Raw genomic sequence first — 16,193 nt, 5'->3', positions numbered from 1 at the left:
GTGCAGCTTGTGCAGTCATGTCACGTACTTCGCGTGATCTAAGTTTCTACTTTGAAATCAAGCATAATAAAGTGAAAATTGTCTCTGTCTCAAAATAAAAAGAATCATGGAAGAATAAAGCTACTGTGTGACGGTCAAATTAGTAAAAAGTTAATTTTCTGCGTTCGCTTTCAGAAGATTTACAAGTGTCACGCTGTGCGCCGCAAAGGTCAAATACAGAATATCAAGCGCAGATCAGTTCAAACTTTTATTCTGGGCTATGCGAATACAAACCTTTACCCCAGTGCCTTTACCCGGTCCAACTGAACAGTATGCGAGTTGTCCCCAGTATCACACAAAGCTGCTGGTCAACTGGTGTATCAATCTTTTTCAGCGATCGAAAAAACGGACAGCACTCCTCCGCTGAAGCAATGATAAACGGTTTTTTTGCATCCTCAATATCTTTTTAGTCGGTATCCGTATTTTGTTCGTCCCATTGAAGTTGCTTCTTCACAGCACTTTTCAGCGGACAGAGAAGGATCGCATCAGCACCTTTGCTCGATAAAATCAATTTAAATGCCCTTCAGTCGAACCAACAACGGAAAGGTAAGGCTTTTTCCAAAGGCGGTAGGAAAATCTGCCAATACATCTTGTCTCGACAACAGTGAAAAAAATATTTCTTTTTGTTCGGAGCTCAATTCAAGTGATATTCCAATTTCTGAAAGACACGGTTTTATTGAGCACAGTGCCAGTGGAGCTGGAATGAAATGACATGCGGACCGATCTGCCGTGGATTGTCAGGTATCAATCAATATGTGACCTACCGCACCAATCAGAGTCCCCGTCTATCCAGTGTGCGGGTTCTGCAAACAAACAATGAGTGCGGGCAGGCGTATTTTTCCCTCCTCTCCCCCTCCCCCCTCCTTTATTTCTCAGCCAGTCGTCCTCTTCCTTAGGGTCACTTTTGACTCGCTCCAGCCCTCTCGCGCTTCCTCGCCCAAGATGACAGCAACGAAGGATTATTCAGCGGCTGTTGTTTTTTTTCAAGAAGATTCAAAATGGCGGGAAAGATGAATTCTGACATGGAAGAGCTTGTTTGCTGAAATGGCATTGGTGGTGGTCAATTGTTTATTTTAGTTTATTTTAATTATTTTATAATTCTTTATAGCTATTATATTTTTATATAAAATGTTTAAATAAATGTAAAGGGGTTTTAATCATTTTAATGTTAAAAGGCGCTATATTAAGTGAATAAATTATTATTTTTATTATTATTATTATTATTATTATTATCATTATTATTATTATTATTATTATTATTATTATTATTATTATTATTATTATTATTATTTAAAAAATGATGAAGACAGGCCAAACACGGCTCCTATTGGTCGAGATAGGAAGAATATGACCTTCAATGCTAATTTGCTCTTACGAGTACGTCTTTCACAGATCTTCCTTTTCTCTACGAAAGTAGGGAAGGGTCTTTGTAGATCTCTTTTAGCAGAGGGTGATTTTCTATCAAGTGCCATTTACTCATCTGAATGGTTCTAGGTTAGGCACAGAAGGGCAATATTGATCCGTAACAAACGGGGAAATGTTTTTGCGCGTTTTTGGTTTGTTTTGTAGTGCCGACATTCTTTCGGATAAATTGACTTCTGAAAGAGTTTTATCTATACGGTCATCGAGGTAACCTCTGTAGCGTAATCTCTGTTTGAATAGAGTAATGTTTTCTTCAAATGATGTTTTTGAAGATTTTGTTCTTGAGAAGTCATGACGCTTCGCCTTTGATATAGCCTGTATTGGAAAGTTTCTGACGGTTTGAAGTGCGTGTGCACTTCAAGAATAGATTCTTTGGTTTTTTTTTTTTTTTTAATCTTTCGCATCTCAGACAAGTATATTTAGTTGTTTCTAAACAAGAAGAACAAGCACATTCCTCTTTTCCCGCCATCTTGTTCAGAACGGAACGATGGAACGCGATGGAACGCGCAGACCTCTGGCATAGATATATTTTATATAAGTTATACGTAACGTATGCATTTGGTTCGGCACATGCAAAAGTTCGACGTATGAATCGAAGTCGAACTTTTGCCGTTCTATTCGACTGGCGCAGTCGAATAGAACGGCCAGTCGACCCAAATACAAGTCTGTCGATCCTAACTGATTCATACGTCGATCTTTACATGCGCCGAACCAAATAATTAGGTTCGGCTCATGTAAAGTTCGACGTATGAACCGGGCCTAAGCTCTATTGTATTGCACTGTCATGTATACTATAGGTGGTTTGTATTGCCGCCATGTTGGTGTACAAAACAAAAGAAAATGTTTTCATATAGTTTGCATAAAAATGGAAGTTACGTCCCAGCGGAGCAAACTCTTATTGTTCATGTACACCAACATGGCCGCCATGACGTCACGTGCAAACTGTCAATAAGAAAACTATTAACAAAAATTTGTTTATCGCCAGTTTAGGCCTATCCATAAATACCAATACTTGTACCAACTAATGTAAATGCTATCTGGTATCCTGAGAATCGAAGGCTCATTCTCTGAAAGACAAGAATGTATGCAATTTGTTTTATGTCAAAGATACCAGCAGCTTATTTCTGAACTGCACGGGCAACGGACACAAGAATAAGGAATCTCTATAAAACAAGCACAACGAACAGGTAAAAACGAATTAATAAATATTGCAACAGGAAAACGTGAAACTCAAAATATTGTCAGACTACGTGAAGCTTAGCTCAACGAGGTATTGAAACGGGATATCTCGCTTCAATTAATAAACTCATTCTCAACCATTCACCTAGCAAAACTCATACGGGTAGGGCAGAGATGAACCCAATATTTAAGAGGGGAAGGAAGGTAATCCCTTCTACTCTATACCTTGTTCAGCATTGACCCGTAATACTCGAAGTTAAGATTTTTCTCCTGGCATTAATTTTTGTTTGCATTTTTTGTCTCTGCGTTTTGGTCTGCATTTGAATGGGAACTGTGTAGGGATATAGTTGACTAGCTATGGCCTGACGTAAGTTGAGGACGGGCAGGACATTAGTACTGCGGATATTAATTTAGAAGGAAACTTCAAATATTCTGTAAAGATGGTGATTGTTGCAACAAAGAAAGCCACATTAAAATAAGAGATTACAACGAAATAGGTCCAATTGAAACAAACGAAACAGGGTCCATCGTAGCTGAATTCGTACGAAGTAAATGTCAAACTCACTCCTTTTATCTTTGATTGCTACTTGTCGCATAAAATAAAGCGTTTTGTCCATTGAGTCTGTGACATTGGCGGAATACAAAGGTGTGTCGACTTTTCATCTGAAAGCATGGAACAGGTTGTCATTGATCTAGAGAACCTGGCTTTAGCGATTAAACCCAACTAGAAATAGCTCTCTTGCATAACATTATCCCAACTTTTTGAATACCTACCAGTAGTCTTGCAGGAGAAGCAAACACATTTTGATGAAACGTCCTTTGACCTCGATACAGCTGTAGAACATGATCTCTAAAAAAGGGAAGGGAATATTCGCAGATCCGACTGAACACTTGGTCACTCATAGTAAAGCCTGAGGCGACGAGGAGCATTTTAAACTAATTCAGTCTTGGTACACAAACTGTATGATCATACCAAACGAGGCAGATTCCGTGCGAATAGGCCATTTTCGAGTTGCTTTTAACCTAGGTCATTGTAAAAGCGACGCTTTGTGCAAAGGTTTTATTTTAAAAAATTAGTTTTCATTCATATGCACACAAAACTAATTTTCATATGAAAAACTGTCCACTCAGCCTCGCTTTCATAATAAGGTTTGAAACAGCTGGCCTATTCGCTACAGGAGCTAACCATCATAAGCAAGATAAAAAAAATCACAGATAGCTGCCATCTCGAGCTCTCTATTGCTCCTCTTATGCTTATTTTGCCTATCTAATTTATATCTTTGGAAAATTGCCGTCCTATTATTTATCCTGCACTGAGACGTCGATTGAAACATGACTACAATCCTGGGCAAATTATTTGTTTGGGGCAAAGGCCTCGCCAAGGCCAAGCGATATAAGAAGCTCCTCAAGCAGTTTAAGGCTTGGCCTGTGCGTAAGCTCACTATTGAAACGGGAGGGATGGGGCGACGTCTGTCCAGAACTGAACAGAATCGAAAACAAGGCTATTGATTATTAAAGGCTCCTATTTCCGGAATGAGCAAGAAATCGGGTCTAATTAATTGTATTGTGGATGGTAAAAAAAGTGAGAGCGAGTTCTAGAGTGAGAGTTGTTGGCTTTTCAAGGTCAATACGAATATGCTTTGTTAAATCTGCCTCAGTGGCGATGCATGAATCCATATATGACTCTAGTGCATGCAAAAATTGTTATATATTCCAGGAAATCAAATTTCAGGGATCAAAATATTGATCTACTTTTTTGATAGTAAACTTACCGATGGCACTTCATAAAATGAAAGATTAGCAAGAACGATACCACTGCAGAGATAACACAGCTTGCTCGAACGCTATCTGGAAAGAAAGCACATGCAGTTATTGTATATAAATCACTTAATTGACAGTTAGTATTTAAGAAGGGTTTCCTAGTTTTCTCAGGAGTTTTTTGGATGAAACCCTATGTGAATGACGCTTTGTTACCATTTAATTAAATGAGAGCTCCTTCAGCCGCACTGTCCTAAAGTGTAAGTAAGTTTTAAAACAGCTCTACCTCTTTCATTATTACGGTCATACCTTGAAGTGAGATTAAAAAACATTAGTTCGCAAGACAAGGAAGCATAAAATTAATAACATTGCTCACAAAATACGTCAATAAACTTGAATTTCCTTATAAAACTTGATCCAGAACTTATAATTACAGAAAACACAAAACCAAAACCAAAATGGTTTAAGAAATTGTTTCCAGAAATTTTCTACATTGCACGGCCTTTTTGAAAGGCAACAGTGTAAGCTAATATATTTTCAACTGAGATCTGTTCGGATCCGTTAACAGAAAAATTCAATTTCCAAAACGTTTAGGGAACATCATTTTGTTCGCCAAATTTTACGAGCTTCTGTTGCCTCTCCTAAAATATCAACTAGCCTTTTATCACACTGTTAATGACGAAAAAAAAAAGATAAGTATATTTTTTCAGCGTTGTTAAAGCAGCCAGTATAAAACGAGGACTACAGAAAACGGACGGGGACGCCATTTTTTTTAAAATTCACGCGATGGGTATAAAATAGCGTATTAGTAGGTTACAAATTGTTCGAAGTCCCATCAAGTTTATAGGTTTTTCAAACACCACCAGAAATGTACAATAACTGAGAAAGATTGCATTTGTATTTACAACCCGAATAATTCTTCGTCCATTTTTGGGTTAGTACTTTTGACTGAATGAACCGTCTATGTTTTGGGGACTTTCAGGATGCGCATGGCACATTTCTTACCTCAGCAAAGTTTCCGTTAATTGCAGAGGCCTCTTCTCGCAAAACGATGTTATGGAGTCATTGACATCAACAACGAGGTATATCAGTTTTCGATCGTTGCAAATGATTTTGTCCGCCATCTTGTTTCGTGTTTTACTCCACTGCGCAATCATTTGGGCCCAGTTGTTCAAAGCCCGATTAGGCAAATTCTGGGTTAACGAGAACTTTGATTCAAGTTTAATTAATAATGACAAAAAGCTTTCTTCGAAAAGATTTTCCCCTTCAACTTGGCTAAAAGCAGCTTTAAAGCAGCTTTGATTTGAAATGTTTTTAACGAGTGAGATGAACACCTCGATAAAAGGCTTTCGAACAACCATTGCCTGGCTTCTAGGTTTGTAGGCGCATTAGAATAATTGCGAATGGAACAGCCTGATCCTGGAAATTCATGGACTGTACATCAGCGAAACGCACCACTCCCGCACAAATTCCGGCTGGCATATATCGTAATCAATATCCAAAACGCGTTGATTTTGAATAATGTGACTTAATTTTTGACATAACGACGTTTAATAATAAATCTCTGTTAAGCAGGATGTAATTGGTTAAAATTTCTTTGAATGAAGATATGCCAAATGCCAAGAGATCGAACGCTAAAAAACTAAAATGCCAGGCACGCTTCGGCGATATCTTACGTATTAAAATCCGGGTGTTATGTTTTTGTCGAGATAAAGCAAGATTTTATATTGGTAGTGTTGTACCCAGTCCGTAGTCCGTAGTCCTCGTTTTGTACTCTAGTTTATCAGTTTTGTACCCAGTTCGTAGTCCGAAGTCCGCAGTACAAATTTTATGCTGACTGGTTGTTAAACTTTGAGTTGATATTTCACTCAAGAAAACGCTAGTTTGCCTACACAATTTCATCCGAATTTCATTTCCAAAAGATATACCACCGAAACGATCGTTGGATACCCCTGGGAATAATCAACCAAAATTGTTCAGGTGTGAAGAATTGAAAATATAAAATGGCACAAAAATACGAAGCATGAGTTCGTTAAAAAGGCCTTTATTCATGTGCACTAAGGTTCAGTCGCTCTTTTTTGTTCCCTTCAGGGGCGGATCCAGGGGAGGTGAAATGGGTGAATTTTCACCCCCCCTTTTTTTGAGCCCCCTTCCTTTTTTTTTTTTTTCCTTATCCGTCAAATATTGAAATAATATTTGATTTCTCTAATTGAGGTGGAGAATGTGCATTAGCGATGACTGGTTCTACCAATCAATTTATTCATTTTGAGCCTGTTGAAATGGGGTTGACAGACCTACACGACTCCCGCTGTGTGCCCATTGTGTTGATAAAAGCCTTTATAATTTTGCTTTAATAAGCATGTCTTTAAGCGATTTCCCTTTTCTATAATAGATAAAGGGAGGTTCCTTGTATATCTCTCTTAGTAGCGGCTGGTTTTGTATTAAATGCCATTCAGTGTCCATTAGAATATTTTTCAAACATGGCAGTGATGGTTGAAATTGTGTCACGAAGGGTAGAATTTTCTTGTGCACTTTCTGTTTTTGTGTAAGAGCGTTCTTCCTTTCTGCGAAGTTAACTTCGGAGAGGATTTTGTCCACCAGGTTACTAGGATAAGCTCTCGATAGCAGGCGTGTTTTAAAGTTTTTAATGTTTTCGTCAAACACTACTTTAGAAGCGTTTGTCCTCAGAAGTGCCTGCTGGGTGGCAGCTGTTGTAGTTTGTGTACGTACTGAAATGTTTTAGTAGGTTTGTAATGTGTGCGCACGTCGAGAATCGATTCTTTCTCGAATCTCTGTCCCTTATAGACTGTTGTATCCAAGAATGTTGTTTCTTGTTGTGAGACTTCAGCGGTAAACTTTATGGTAGGGTGGTACGAATTTGCTTGCTCAATGAATTTTCTATTTCTTCTTTGTTTGTATCTCACAAGTAAAATACATCGTCAATGAATCTTCTCCACATTAGTGGTTTGTGAACGCTCTGCCTTAAGATCTCCTTTTCTATAGATGCCATAAAGATGTTGGCAAAAGCTACTGCCATTTTAGTGCCCATGGCAGTTCCGTGTGTTTGGAAGGAGTTCTCCTTCAGTATAAGGCTGAGCATTTCTCTGAGGAAATTTGTAGCTATAGGAGGGTTATTGGCATGAAAGTTCTCGTATGCGTTGCATACTATAGTGATTGTTTCAGTCCTCCTGTGGGATATTCGTGTAAAGGCTAGTGACATCCATTGAGACTAGAAAAGCGTTTCTAGGCACCCTAGTGCTTTCAATAAACCTTATGAAATGTGTCGTATCTTTTAGAAACGAGTCCTGTATTTGTGCTATTGGCTGAAGTAGTTTGTCTACGAATGATGATAGGCGTTCTGTTGGGCCATCACACTCAGATATGATAGGTCTTGACTTCCGACTAATGTCGGTTTGTGAATTTTTGTGAGGGTATAAAATACTGGGCTTCGAGGCGGATTTGGTGTTAGGTTAAACCATTTAACCGTCATTTCGTCTATGCACCCTGCTTGATGAAGGGCATTAATGAGGTGTTTAACTCTCTGGGATGTGTCTCTAACCGTTGGTTCGTCTAGTGGCTGACAGTTATTTCTATCATCCAGTTGTTTCTGTCCGTCATTGATTTTGTTTTCTCCGTTCATAACGACGGTTGTTCTGCCTTTATCTGCTTTTTTGAGAATAATTTCTTTGTTGTTAACGTTAATAAGCTCCTTGAGAGCTCTTCGCTGCACAGACCTCAAACACCTCAACCAGGCTTTCGCTCTATAAAAAATTACATTATTACAAAAATTCACCCCCCATTTCAAAATCCTGGATCCGCGCCTGCGGTTTTATCTCAACTGACGGTGAGAACGAAAAACAAACAGACAGACTGCCTAAGTGGCAAACACACCTGCTCTGGGCTTGTAAATGAAGTAGATTGGTTTCATGAACCACTTAACTTCTTCCACGTTCCTGATGATAAAGAATTTAACGTATTTTAGATCTAAATACTTTCATTTCATCGACAGTTTCCAGGTACTATCAGCGATCGATCGATACACTGTGATTGGTTCCTTTCACAAGGCTATCAGCTCATATCAGCAGGAAAATTTGCCTGTGTGAATGGTTAAAATTTGCTAGGAGCCTTTTAGCGTTTTTTCTTATTGACCTAGGAGTGGATCTCTTGAAATCAAAGTTTTTCGTAGTAGGCATGCAGACGAGGAAGGGTGTTTCCTTCGATTTCCAAACATCAAGAAGTAGGTTGAAAAAACGAGGAGCAGCCGAGATTTTTTTAACTTACTTCGAGGTGATTAGAAATAGGAGGAAGCACTCTTTCGAGTGTTTGATATAGTTTCTCAAACTATTGATAATTCTTGGAGAAATTCGAAGCAAAAGTTCTTAAAATCTTATGATAATTAAGATCACATTTCTAAATCTCCTTCACGGTAGTGATTTGCTTTGTTTTGGCTTGATGAATTATTAATGAGTATTAGAATCGACGATCAAAGTTACTTTTTCATTGGTTTCCAAACAACTGCTGTTACCATAGCAACACTAAATAGTCAATAAACTTTCCGTATTAAAATGGTATGTGATTACGGTATGTGATTGCATGTGATTACAAGATGCCTCAAATGCTTACAGGTTTAATTCAGGATTCAGCAGTTTCTTGACGTGTTTTACTGTTGTCTCTCTTACCAAACAGGTCTCACTTGCTTGTCCAGCGCTCTATCAACATTAAAATTTTTTTTAAATTCACAAATCAGAACCACTAAATTAAAATTTATAAATAGTGGCCGACAAATTATTATTATTATTAGTAGTAGTAGTAGTAGTAGTAGTAGTAGTAGTAGTAGTAGTAGTATTACAATTATTATTATTATTATTATTATTATCATCATCACTAATATTATTATTATTATTATTATTATTTATTTTATTTTATTTTTTTGAAAATCAGTTTTACTATCCTCGTTAACATGTCAAATTCAATAAAAGTTTACTGTAAAATAAGGTTTGTAGCGATGATAAACGTATACACTCGATTGCAAAAACGTTGACACCTAAAAAGCATAAACCGTGGAGGATTGGACCCAGTGGCTTTATAGGCATAAGTGTACTAAAACTTATTTGCATAATATTCTATTCTCGTGCGACAGTTGACGACCAAAATTAGTTGCACGTGGTAAATTATTTAAGTGTCCAAGTTTCCAACAAGGGCCAATTTGAGTGATATACAATTCGCGATTTGCCTACGGAATTTCAAATCAGTCAATGAACTTAAGCAATATTTGGTAGCAAATTATTCGGAAGAATTAAGTCAGCACTGTATTTTTTATTGCAAACTATAAGAATGGTAAATTATTGATTATGGAAATGAGGTTATTGTTTAAACACTACCCACAAATCCGTTGAGTCTCATCGTTAACGGTTTATGCTTTTCTAGGTGTCAACGTTTTTGCAATCGAGTGTATTGAAAAGAACAATAAATCGGCCACCGTCTATGAAAAAGGTCTATAAACATAACTTTAATGTTTGACTTAAAAAAAATTTGGCTATTCAAATGCGTGCACAAAAACACATTGTAGTAAATGTTGAGCGCAAATTAAGTTGTTTTTGTTGTTGCAGTAAGAAAAACAACATCACGCCATCATTAGAACGAAATCGAACCCTTACAAAATTTTTAATGCCTAGATAAAAGCATCCAGACGTCATGACCTTACATTTAGTTGATCTGTGGCCATTTTGATATGACATGTTATTTTTCCAAGGTAAACACACTTTGACTGGTATGTTGTTGCAAATCTTGAATTTTTCCTTCTTTTTAATCTACCTTTTTCTTTAATAGATCATTTTAGGATGCCTAAAATGGTGTTTGCGGTTTCAACTTTTCTTTCAGCTAATTCGACATATTATGGCGTTTTGGGGAAATCAAAAAATCTTAGACGACGGATCAAAGATGGGGGCTGCCAGGAAATCATTACCTAGTGTTAGGCACTATATATTATGTATTACCCTTGAGTCACTGTTGGAATTTGTAAGGAAAAGGGCTGGATGGGGGCAGCCCCATCGCCGTTCCCAAACGATTAGAAAACGTCCGACAAGTATAAGGTTAATTATCACTTCTTTAAACAAGTCCATGCAACTGACCATTCAGTTCCGTTGTAAGATGGAATCCTTTCACTACTCACATGAATATCACTTGAGGACTGGAACCATTTCTTTCGTACTTCAGGAATATTAGAACAGCAAATCTTATCACGACGAAGAGAAGACAAATATATGTTGGAAGAGCACTGATTTTAGCCAAGGTTTGGTTTTTGGCCAACCCCTAGGAAGAATTGAACACATAACCGGTGTCGGTAGCATAGAGGTACAACTTAATCTGACAGGATAAATCTAACTGGTTTCTCTTCATCAACTGTTGGACGCACCGTACTTATATTGTTGTCGTCATTAGAACAGTTTTCAATTGAATACTGAAAGTAATATTGCTTTGCCTTGGTTCTCATTTATGCACTAGGTTCTGTGATTGGTTAACATAATTCGCGCTGCTTTCTCAACCAATGAGAAGCAAAACCGAAACCGATTGTACCTTGCTCGTGTGTGTTTCTCCTCGCTTGTCGCCGGTTACATGCATTTGCATCGAATTCTGATTGATTCCTTGCTCTGTGCACTGTTTGTTTCTCTCGTAATTGGCAAGGGAAGTTAATTTGGGTTTGATTTAACGAAACGCAATATGCCATTTCCAAGGAACTTTAAACCTTATTACGAAAGCGAGGCTACCTGCAAATCTTTTCATTCGAAATTTTGCTTTGTTTGCATATGAATGAAAACTAATTTTCATAATAAAAACAAAGCAGAGAGCCTCGATTTTTCAGTTTCGTAAACAGAACATGGAAAACGCAACATTTAATACAAAAAAAGACTAAGTAGTTTTTTAACACTTACTTGGTAATAACTGATGCACTGATAATCAATCGCAAGTTTAAAAGAGAACCTGCAAATAGCAAAAACCGGACAGTAACAAAAGTGCTTACATGGCTTAGCATTTGTTTAGAATAATAGCTGTGACCTTCGGCAAAAAGTGAAAGAATTTTATTACTACTAATCCATGCTTTAAAGGGGAAGTATCATGGGGTTTTTTATATCTTTTGTATAAATGATGAAATAAGACCTTAAATCAGCTGCCAAATAGTTCTAGAATGACGAGAAATCAACTCAATTTAATTCATCCAAATAGTGTATAAATCCGCCGCGGCAAAGAGACAAAAAAGACGAGAAGAGACAAAAAATGTCATTTGGAGTTTGAAATGAGACCAACAAGGATGTTTATAAAAACAGCAGCAGCTCGCACAGGGAAAAGGATTATGTTCCATAACTCCCTTTGACCCCTGAAGACACCTACAGGCGCGCTTACGTATATGGTGTACAGTGTGCTTCGAAAAAAAGGGGCCAAAGGGACATTTTAGGCTCCTGGTACCAGGCCTACTGTACTATTGCGAGAACAACGGTGATTCAAAATGGCGGTTATTTTAGCTAGATTTGTCTTCTTTTCGGGGGAAATTTTCATTTTTTTTTCCAAGCATTGTTTACAGTTCTTATATGGTGATTTAAAGATGTGTTCGTTCTACTCAGGCATGGAGGAAATTCATCGAATCGAGATGGAAACACCCGACACTAGCGATGTTTTGAAGGAGTATAGTTCCGAGTACGAAACCACCAATTTAATATATTCTTCACCGGAAGAGACTGAAAATGTAAATACTGTTGAAGCAGCAAGAGGGCAACATCTCAAGCACGTGCAAATCGTGATGGGCAAACATCGAGATGGAATTAGTTCGGAAACAACGCAAAAGAAATGAAGAGAAGACTCTAAGCTAAACCTGAATCAGAGCTGTTTGGATTTTTTTTTTTTCAATACGGACTGACCACAATTTTCAGGCCCCGACCATGCCTTTGAGGTTGATATCAGTCGGACTATAATTTTTGACGAGCTGTTTTCAGGTGAAGTGTGATCCAAGAATGAAAACGATTGCTGATTGTTGTAGCTAGCTTATATATTATATAAGTGACATACTGATAGTTAAACATCAGTAGCTTGCATGGAGGGTAATTAACATCGACCCACCACAGCAAATGTGATATTTCCTCTTTTAGGCGGACATTTTGAATGACTAGCCAGACTAGTTAATAATTAACAACATAATGTTTACATTTTTAAAATGTTCATCTAATCTACTTTCTAGAAATATGTGGTTATGTATGGTTTGGATGAGAACTTAAGCTTTTTATAAGCCATTTTCTCTGTCCATGTCAATTTCTAGCAAACACTAGTTTTAAAAAACATTCAGGGAAAATGTAAAATGTCGCTTCCTGACGGTTTACCAAGGTTGTTTGTGTCGTGCAAATGAGACATTTGTGTATAAGGTGCCATGCTTTATGTTTGGGCAGTAAATTGTGCGTGCACACTAAACTTTTACCTTCCAGGGAGCTGTTTGGCAGTGACAATTTAATTTAAGACGTACTTTGCACCTCTTACAACCAGTGATTTATTCATGCTACATAATTCGGGTTGGATGCCGGCTGTAAGTGCCGCTTGTAGCTTGTGTACAACTGTTTCTTTACGTTTTCACTCTAACCTGATAACAGCATAAAAAAATCCCAGGATGGATCCAATCAACCTGTACTCTGTTGTAAGGCAGGCAAAAAATGGGTAGAACAGGATTCCGTACACAAAAACCAAAAGCAGATTCAGAAAAACTAAAAAAAAAAGTTACCAAATTAATTCATACGTAGCGAAAATGTAAGACCGCACAAACTTAAGTAATGTTTAAAACACGAGCAACAGCGTTTTATCGGAAAAGCGTGTGTCAAGAGAGTCCATAACAATGATACTTTTGTGAACATTGGAAATTAGCATACGAAAAAAAACATTAAAAACCGCATGCTAATGAGGAGGAGGTTTTATCGGGTTTTAAAACCACAGCACGTGATGTTTCATCGACCGTTCGATAGGTCATGGGCTTATGAATTATTAATGAGTTTTGAAAATAGATAGAACATTATCTACACTGTAAGTAAAAAGATGTGTTTTACCCCCAAGATTGGGACCGATTCGGTGAGCAAAATGCAGTGCAATTTTGAGGGCTAATTTGGCTATCCTAAATTATAAGGGCCAAAATAGCCTAATCTCAAGAGCTGAAATGTACCTAAGGGCTGGCATGATTTGGAGACTGTATTGAAATGATCTTTCATAACGTTATTTCTCTTCAACTGTGACCAAAATAACCCTTGCATCAGGAAGGATTGAATAGGACCCTGCGCCACCAAGGCTAAATTGACACTTTGGCAGATATTTTGAATTTACGGTGAAATATAGACATGCATGAAAATAACCAGGAAATAAATTAATGGAAAGGGTTATTATCAAAAGAAAAGAGCAATAGTGATGAACGCCAACGAAATAAGGAAAAAGGTCATAATTTAATATTCTTCTGCTCTTCTTAAAGATGTTTAGTCATCTCATTTAGTAAAAAGAGACATATCGGAAACAAAGGAAACCTAAAAAGAATGGTTTGTTTTCGTTTAAAATTACTTTGTCTAGTTTTCTAAAAATCATGAAAGAATTGTCTTTGAGTAGGGAATGCCAGGATCATGATGCAAATGGAATACACATTGAAAAAATTTGGATCATTTTTTTCCGTTTTGCCCTTTGCGACTTTGTAAAAAATGGCAAGATCTCATAATTGTTTGTTCTCCTTTGAACAAATCAAGACCAAACGAAATCTAAAACAAATGATTCCCGGTGTTCTGTTTACAATTATTCAACTGCTTTTCTGAAACTGTAAACCAGTTAGCTTTGGGTATGTACCGACTTCCACGGTGGAAATGATTTGCAATTTGAAAACAAACGATCATTTTTTTTCTCTTGTTACCTTCTCTCTGGTAATTATTTTCCTTTCTTCTCTGTGTTGTTCAACAAACATTTTGTGTTAGAGAAAATGTATCGAGTTTGAATTTAATCATAGTTTGGACCCGAACACGCAAAAAACACCTTCACCTAGCCCTTAAAGGGGAAGTATCATGGGGTTTTGATATCTTTTGTTTAAAATGATGAAATAAGACCTCCAGTCAGCTGCCAAATAATGACGAGAGGAAAGAAATCAACTCAATTTTTGAAAGGAACAACTCGTGATCTGTTCTAGCGCATTTTGGACAGAAAAATGCGAGAACTTGAAAAACATTAGCCTAACATTTTTCAAGTTTCAATCCATACCGGCATGCTCGGTCTCTGACCAGAGGCACTAATCGACAGTTTTATTGCACTAGGGTGATAATTTATGACAAACTTGACAATTATTTCTTTGTTTCTGCTGACAGACAAACATTTTTGGGGTTTTGAAACGACAGCAAATTTGCGTGATACTTCCCCTTTAAGCTTGACATAATTACCTAGCCAAATTAGAACGTAGAAGTATGCAGGTTGTTTACTACTTACCCTTCGACCAGGGAGGGCCGGTCAAGGAAATTAAATTAGGGTTGGGAATGGTACCACGATAGAGACCATGCAGGAATAGGTCTGCACATGTACTGGCCGTAGCACCAAAAGTAGCGGCAACTGTGAATCTGTTGTGCTTACTTAAAAAGTTGACTGGTCTAAAAAGGAAAAGTATTTAAAAAATAAATGATTTTAAATAGTGACGAGAAAAAAATTGATATAAAGACTTCTTCCAAGATGAGGAAACAGAAAGGAGTCATGAGCTTTGAACTCCTCACAATCTTGCCGCCTTGCCACGACTTCGATGGTGACGAACTTAACCAATTACTCGCGCTTCGAACCAATCTCGTACCCAGAATCCTCAGGTCAGTGGCTGGTCTCCAAGGGACTCTGGAGAATTCGAAAAAAATAATTTTTCTATTGCCTGCCCCATAACGGCTTGCATTGTTTAGCCGCAGAAATCCTGTGGTAATAAAATTCTAGTACCCCAGAGTCGCTCCTGTCAACCAGCCGCTGGCCAAACAGCCTGGGGACTCTGGGTAGGAGATTAGCTTCGAACATGTCCAAATGCGAATGCAATGTTTAATAGGGGAAACTTCGTTGAATATAATATAACGACCACTCTCTTTAGTTGTTTTATGGTCATAAGGGGACGACTCCAGCATGACATTGTTTGATTGGCTGCCCTGTAACGGCTGTTATTGCTTTACCGCAGAAATCCTGCGGTAGCAAAATGCCAGTATCCCAGAGTCTCTCCTGGCGACCAACGGCTGGCCAAAGAGCCAAAGGAATCTATCTACGAGATTAATTCAAACTTTGATAGGCTGAAATAACTTAATTTGGTACTTTTTTAGCCCGAGGATGAGACCGGCTGAAGTGAAAAGTGACAAGTGAGAGCAAGCGAGAGCTCTTCATTAGCTTGCTTTTACGTCTATCGTATCCTTGAAAACCTCTGTGTAGTTTTTCGCACAGATCAGTTTTTTTTTTCTCCAGCAAGTAGTCATTACTATTTACCTTTGTATCTTTTCTTATTTTTATCCGTGTTGGATTACCTCCTAGCACTACTTTTTTAAATACACTGACTCAAAATGTCAGACTTCTAGTCATTTTAATTTACTCTTCGAGTTGGTATTATGCCTGAATGGCTGAGTATATAGCTGACGGAGAGGTTGAGTCCTTAGGGACATTAAGGAGCGACGACGATGACGCCTTTAAGAATGTCAGAAAACAATAGTTTAAAGTAGAAAAAACCTGGCTCTCCATGTGCGTTATAAGCTTTGGTACAGTTCTTTGTTGTCCTCTCGAAAAAACAA

At 37.7% G+C, this 16,193-nt stretch overlaps 2 protein-coding genes across 2 annotated transcripts in view; both read right to left on the bottom strand.

Annotated features, from left to right (window-relative positions):
- LOC146453383 (uncharacterized) overlaps positions 1 to 16,193 on the bottom strand; it is a 44,091-nt gene that overhangs the window by 13,455 nt on the left and 14,443 nt on the right. The window lies entirely within an intron of this gene.
- Positions 1 to 16,193, bottom strand: part of LOC146453385 (stimulated by retinoic acid gene 6 protein-like) — a 31,191-nt gene that overhangs the window by 5,617 nt on the left and 9,381 nt on the right. Inside the window, exons 4-11 of the mRNA XM_085096692.1 lie at positions 14,881 to 15,038; positions 13,022 to 13,142; positions 11,331 to 11,379; positions 10,571 to 10,710; positions 8,290 to 8,351; positions 4,413 to 4,488; positions 3,415 to 3,490; positions 2,480 to 2,528 (exon numbers count right to left, since the gene is read on the bottom strand). Coding sequence (XP_084952818.1) covers positions 2,480 to 2,528; positions 3,415 to 3,490; positions 4,413 to 4,488; positions 8,290 to 8,351; positions 10,571 to 10,710; positions 11,331 to 11,379; positions 13,022 to 13,142; positions 14,881 to 15,038 — 731 coding nt within the window. The remainder of the gene's footprint in view (positions 1 to 2,479; positions 2,529 to 3,414; positions 3,491 to 4,412; positions 4,489 to 8,289; positions 8,352 to 10,570; positions 10,711 to 11,330; positions 11,380 to 13,021; positions 13,143 to 14,880; positions 15,039 to 16,193) is intronic.

The sequence above is a fragment of the Pavona decussata genome, unplaced genomic scaffold, assembly GCF_977016875.1.
Source record: "Pavona decussata unplaced genomic scaffold, jaPavDecu1.1 SCAFFOLD_334, whole genome shotgun sequence".
NCBI lineage: Eukaryota > Metazoa > Cnidaria > Anthozoa > Scleractinia > Agariciidae > Pavona > Pavona decussata.
Note: the sequence above shows the minus strand (reverse complement) of the source record. Positions and strands in the feature narration are given on the sequence as shown.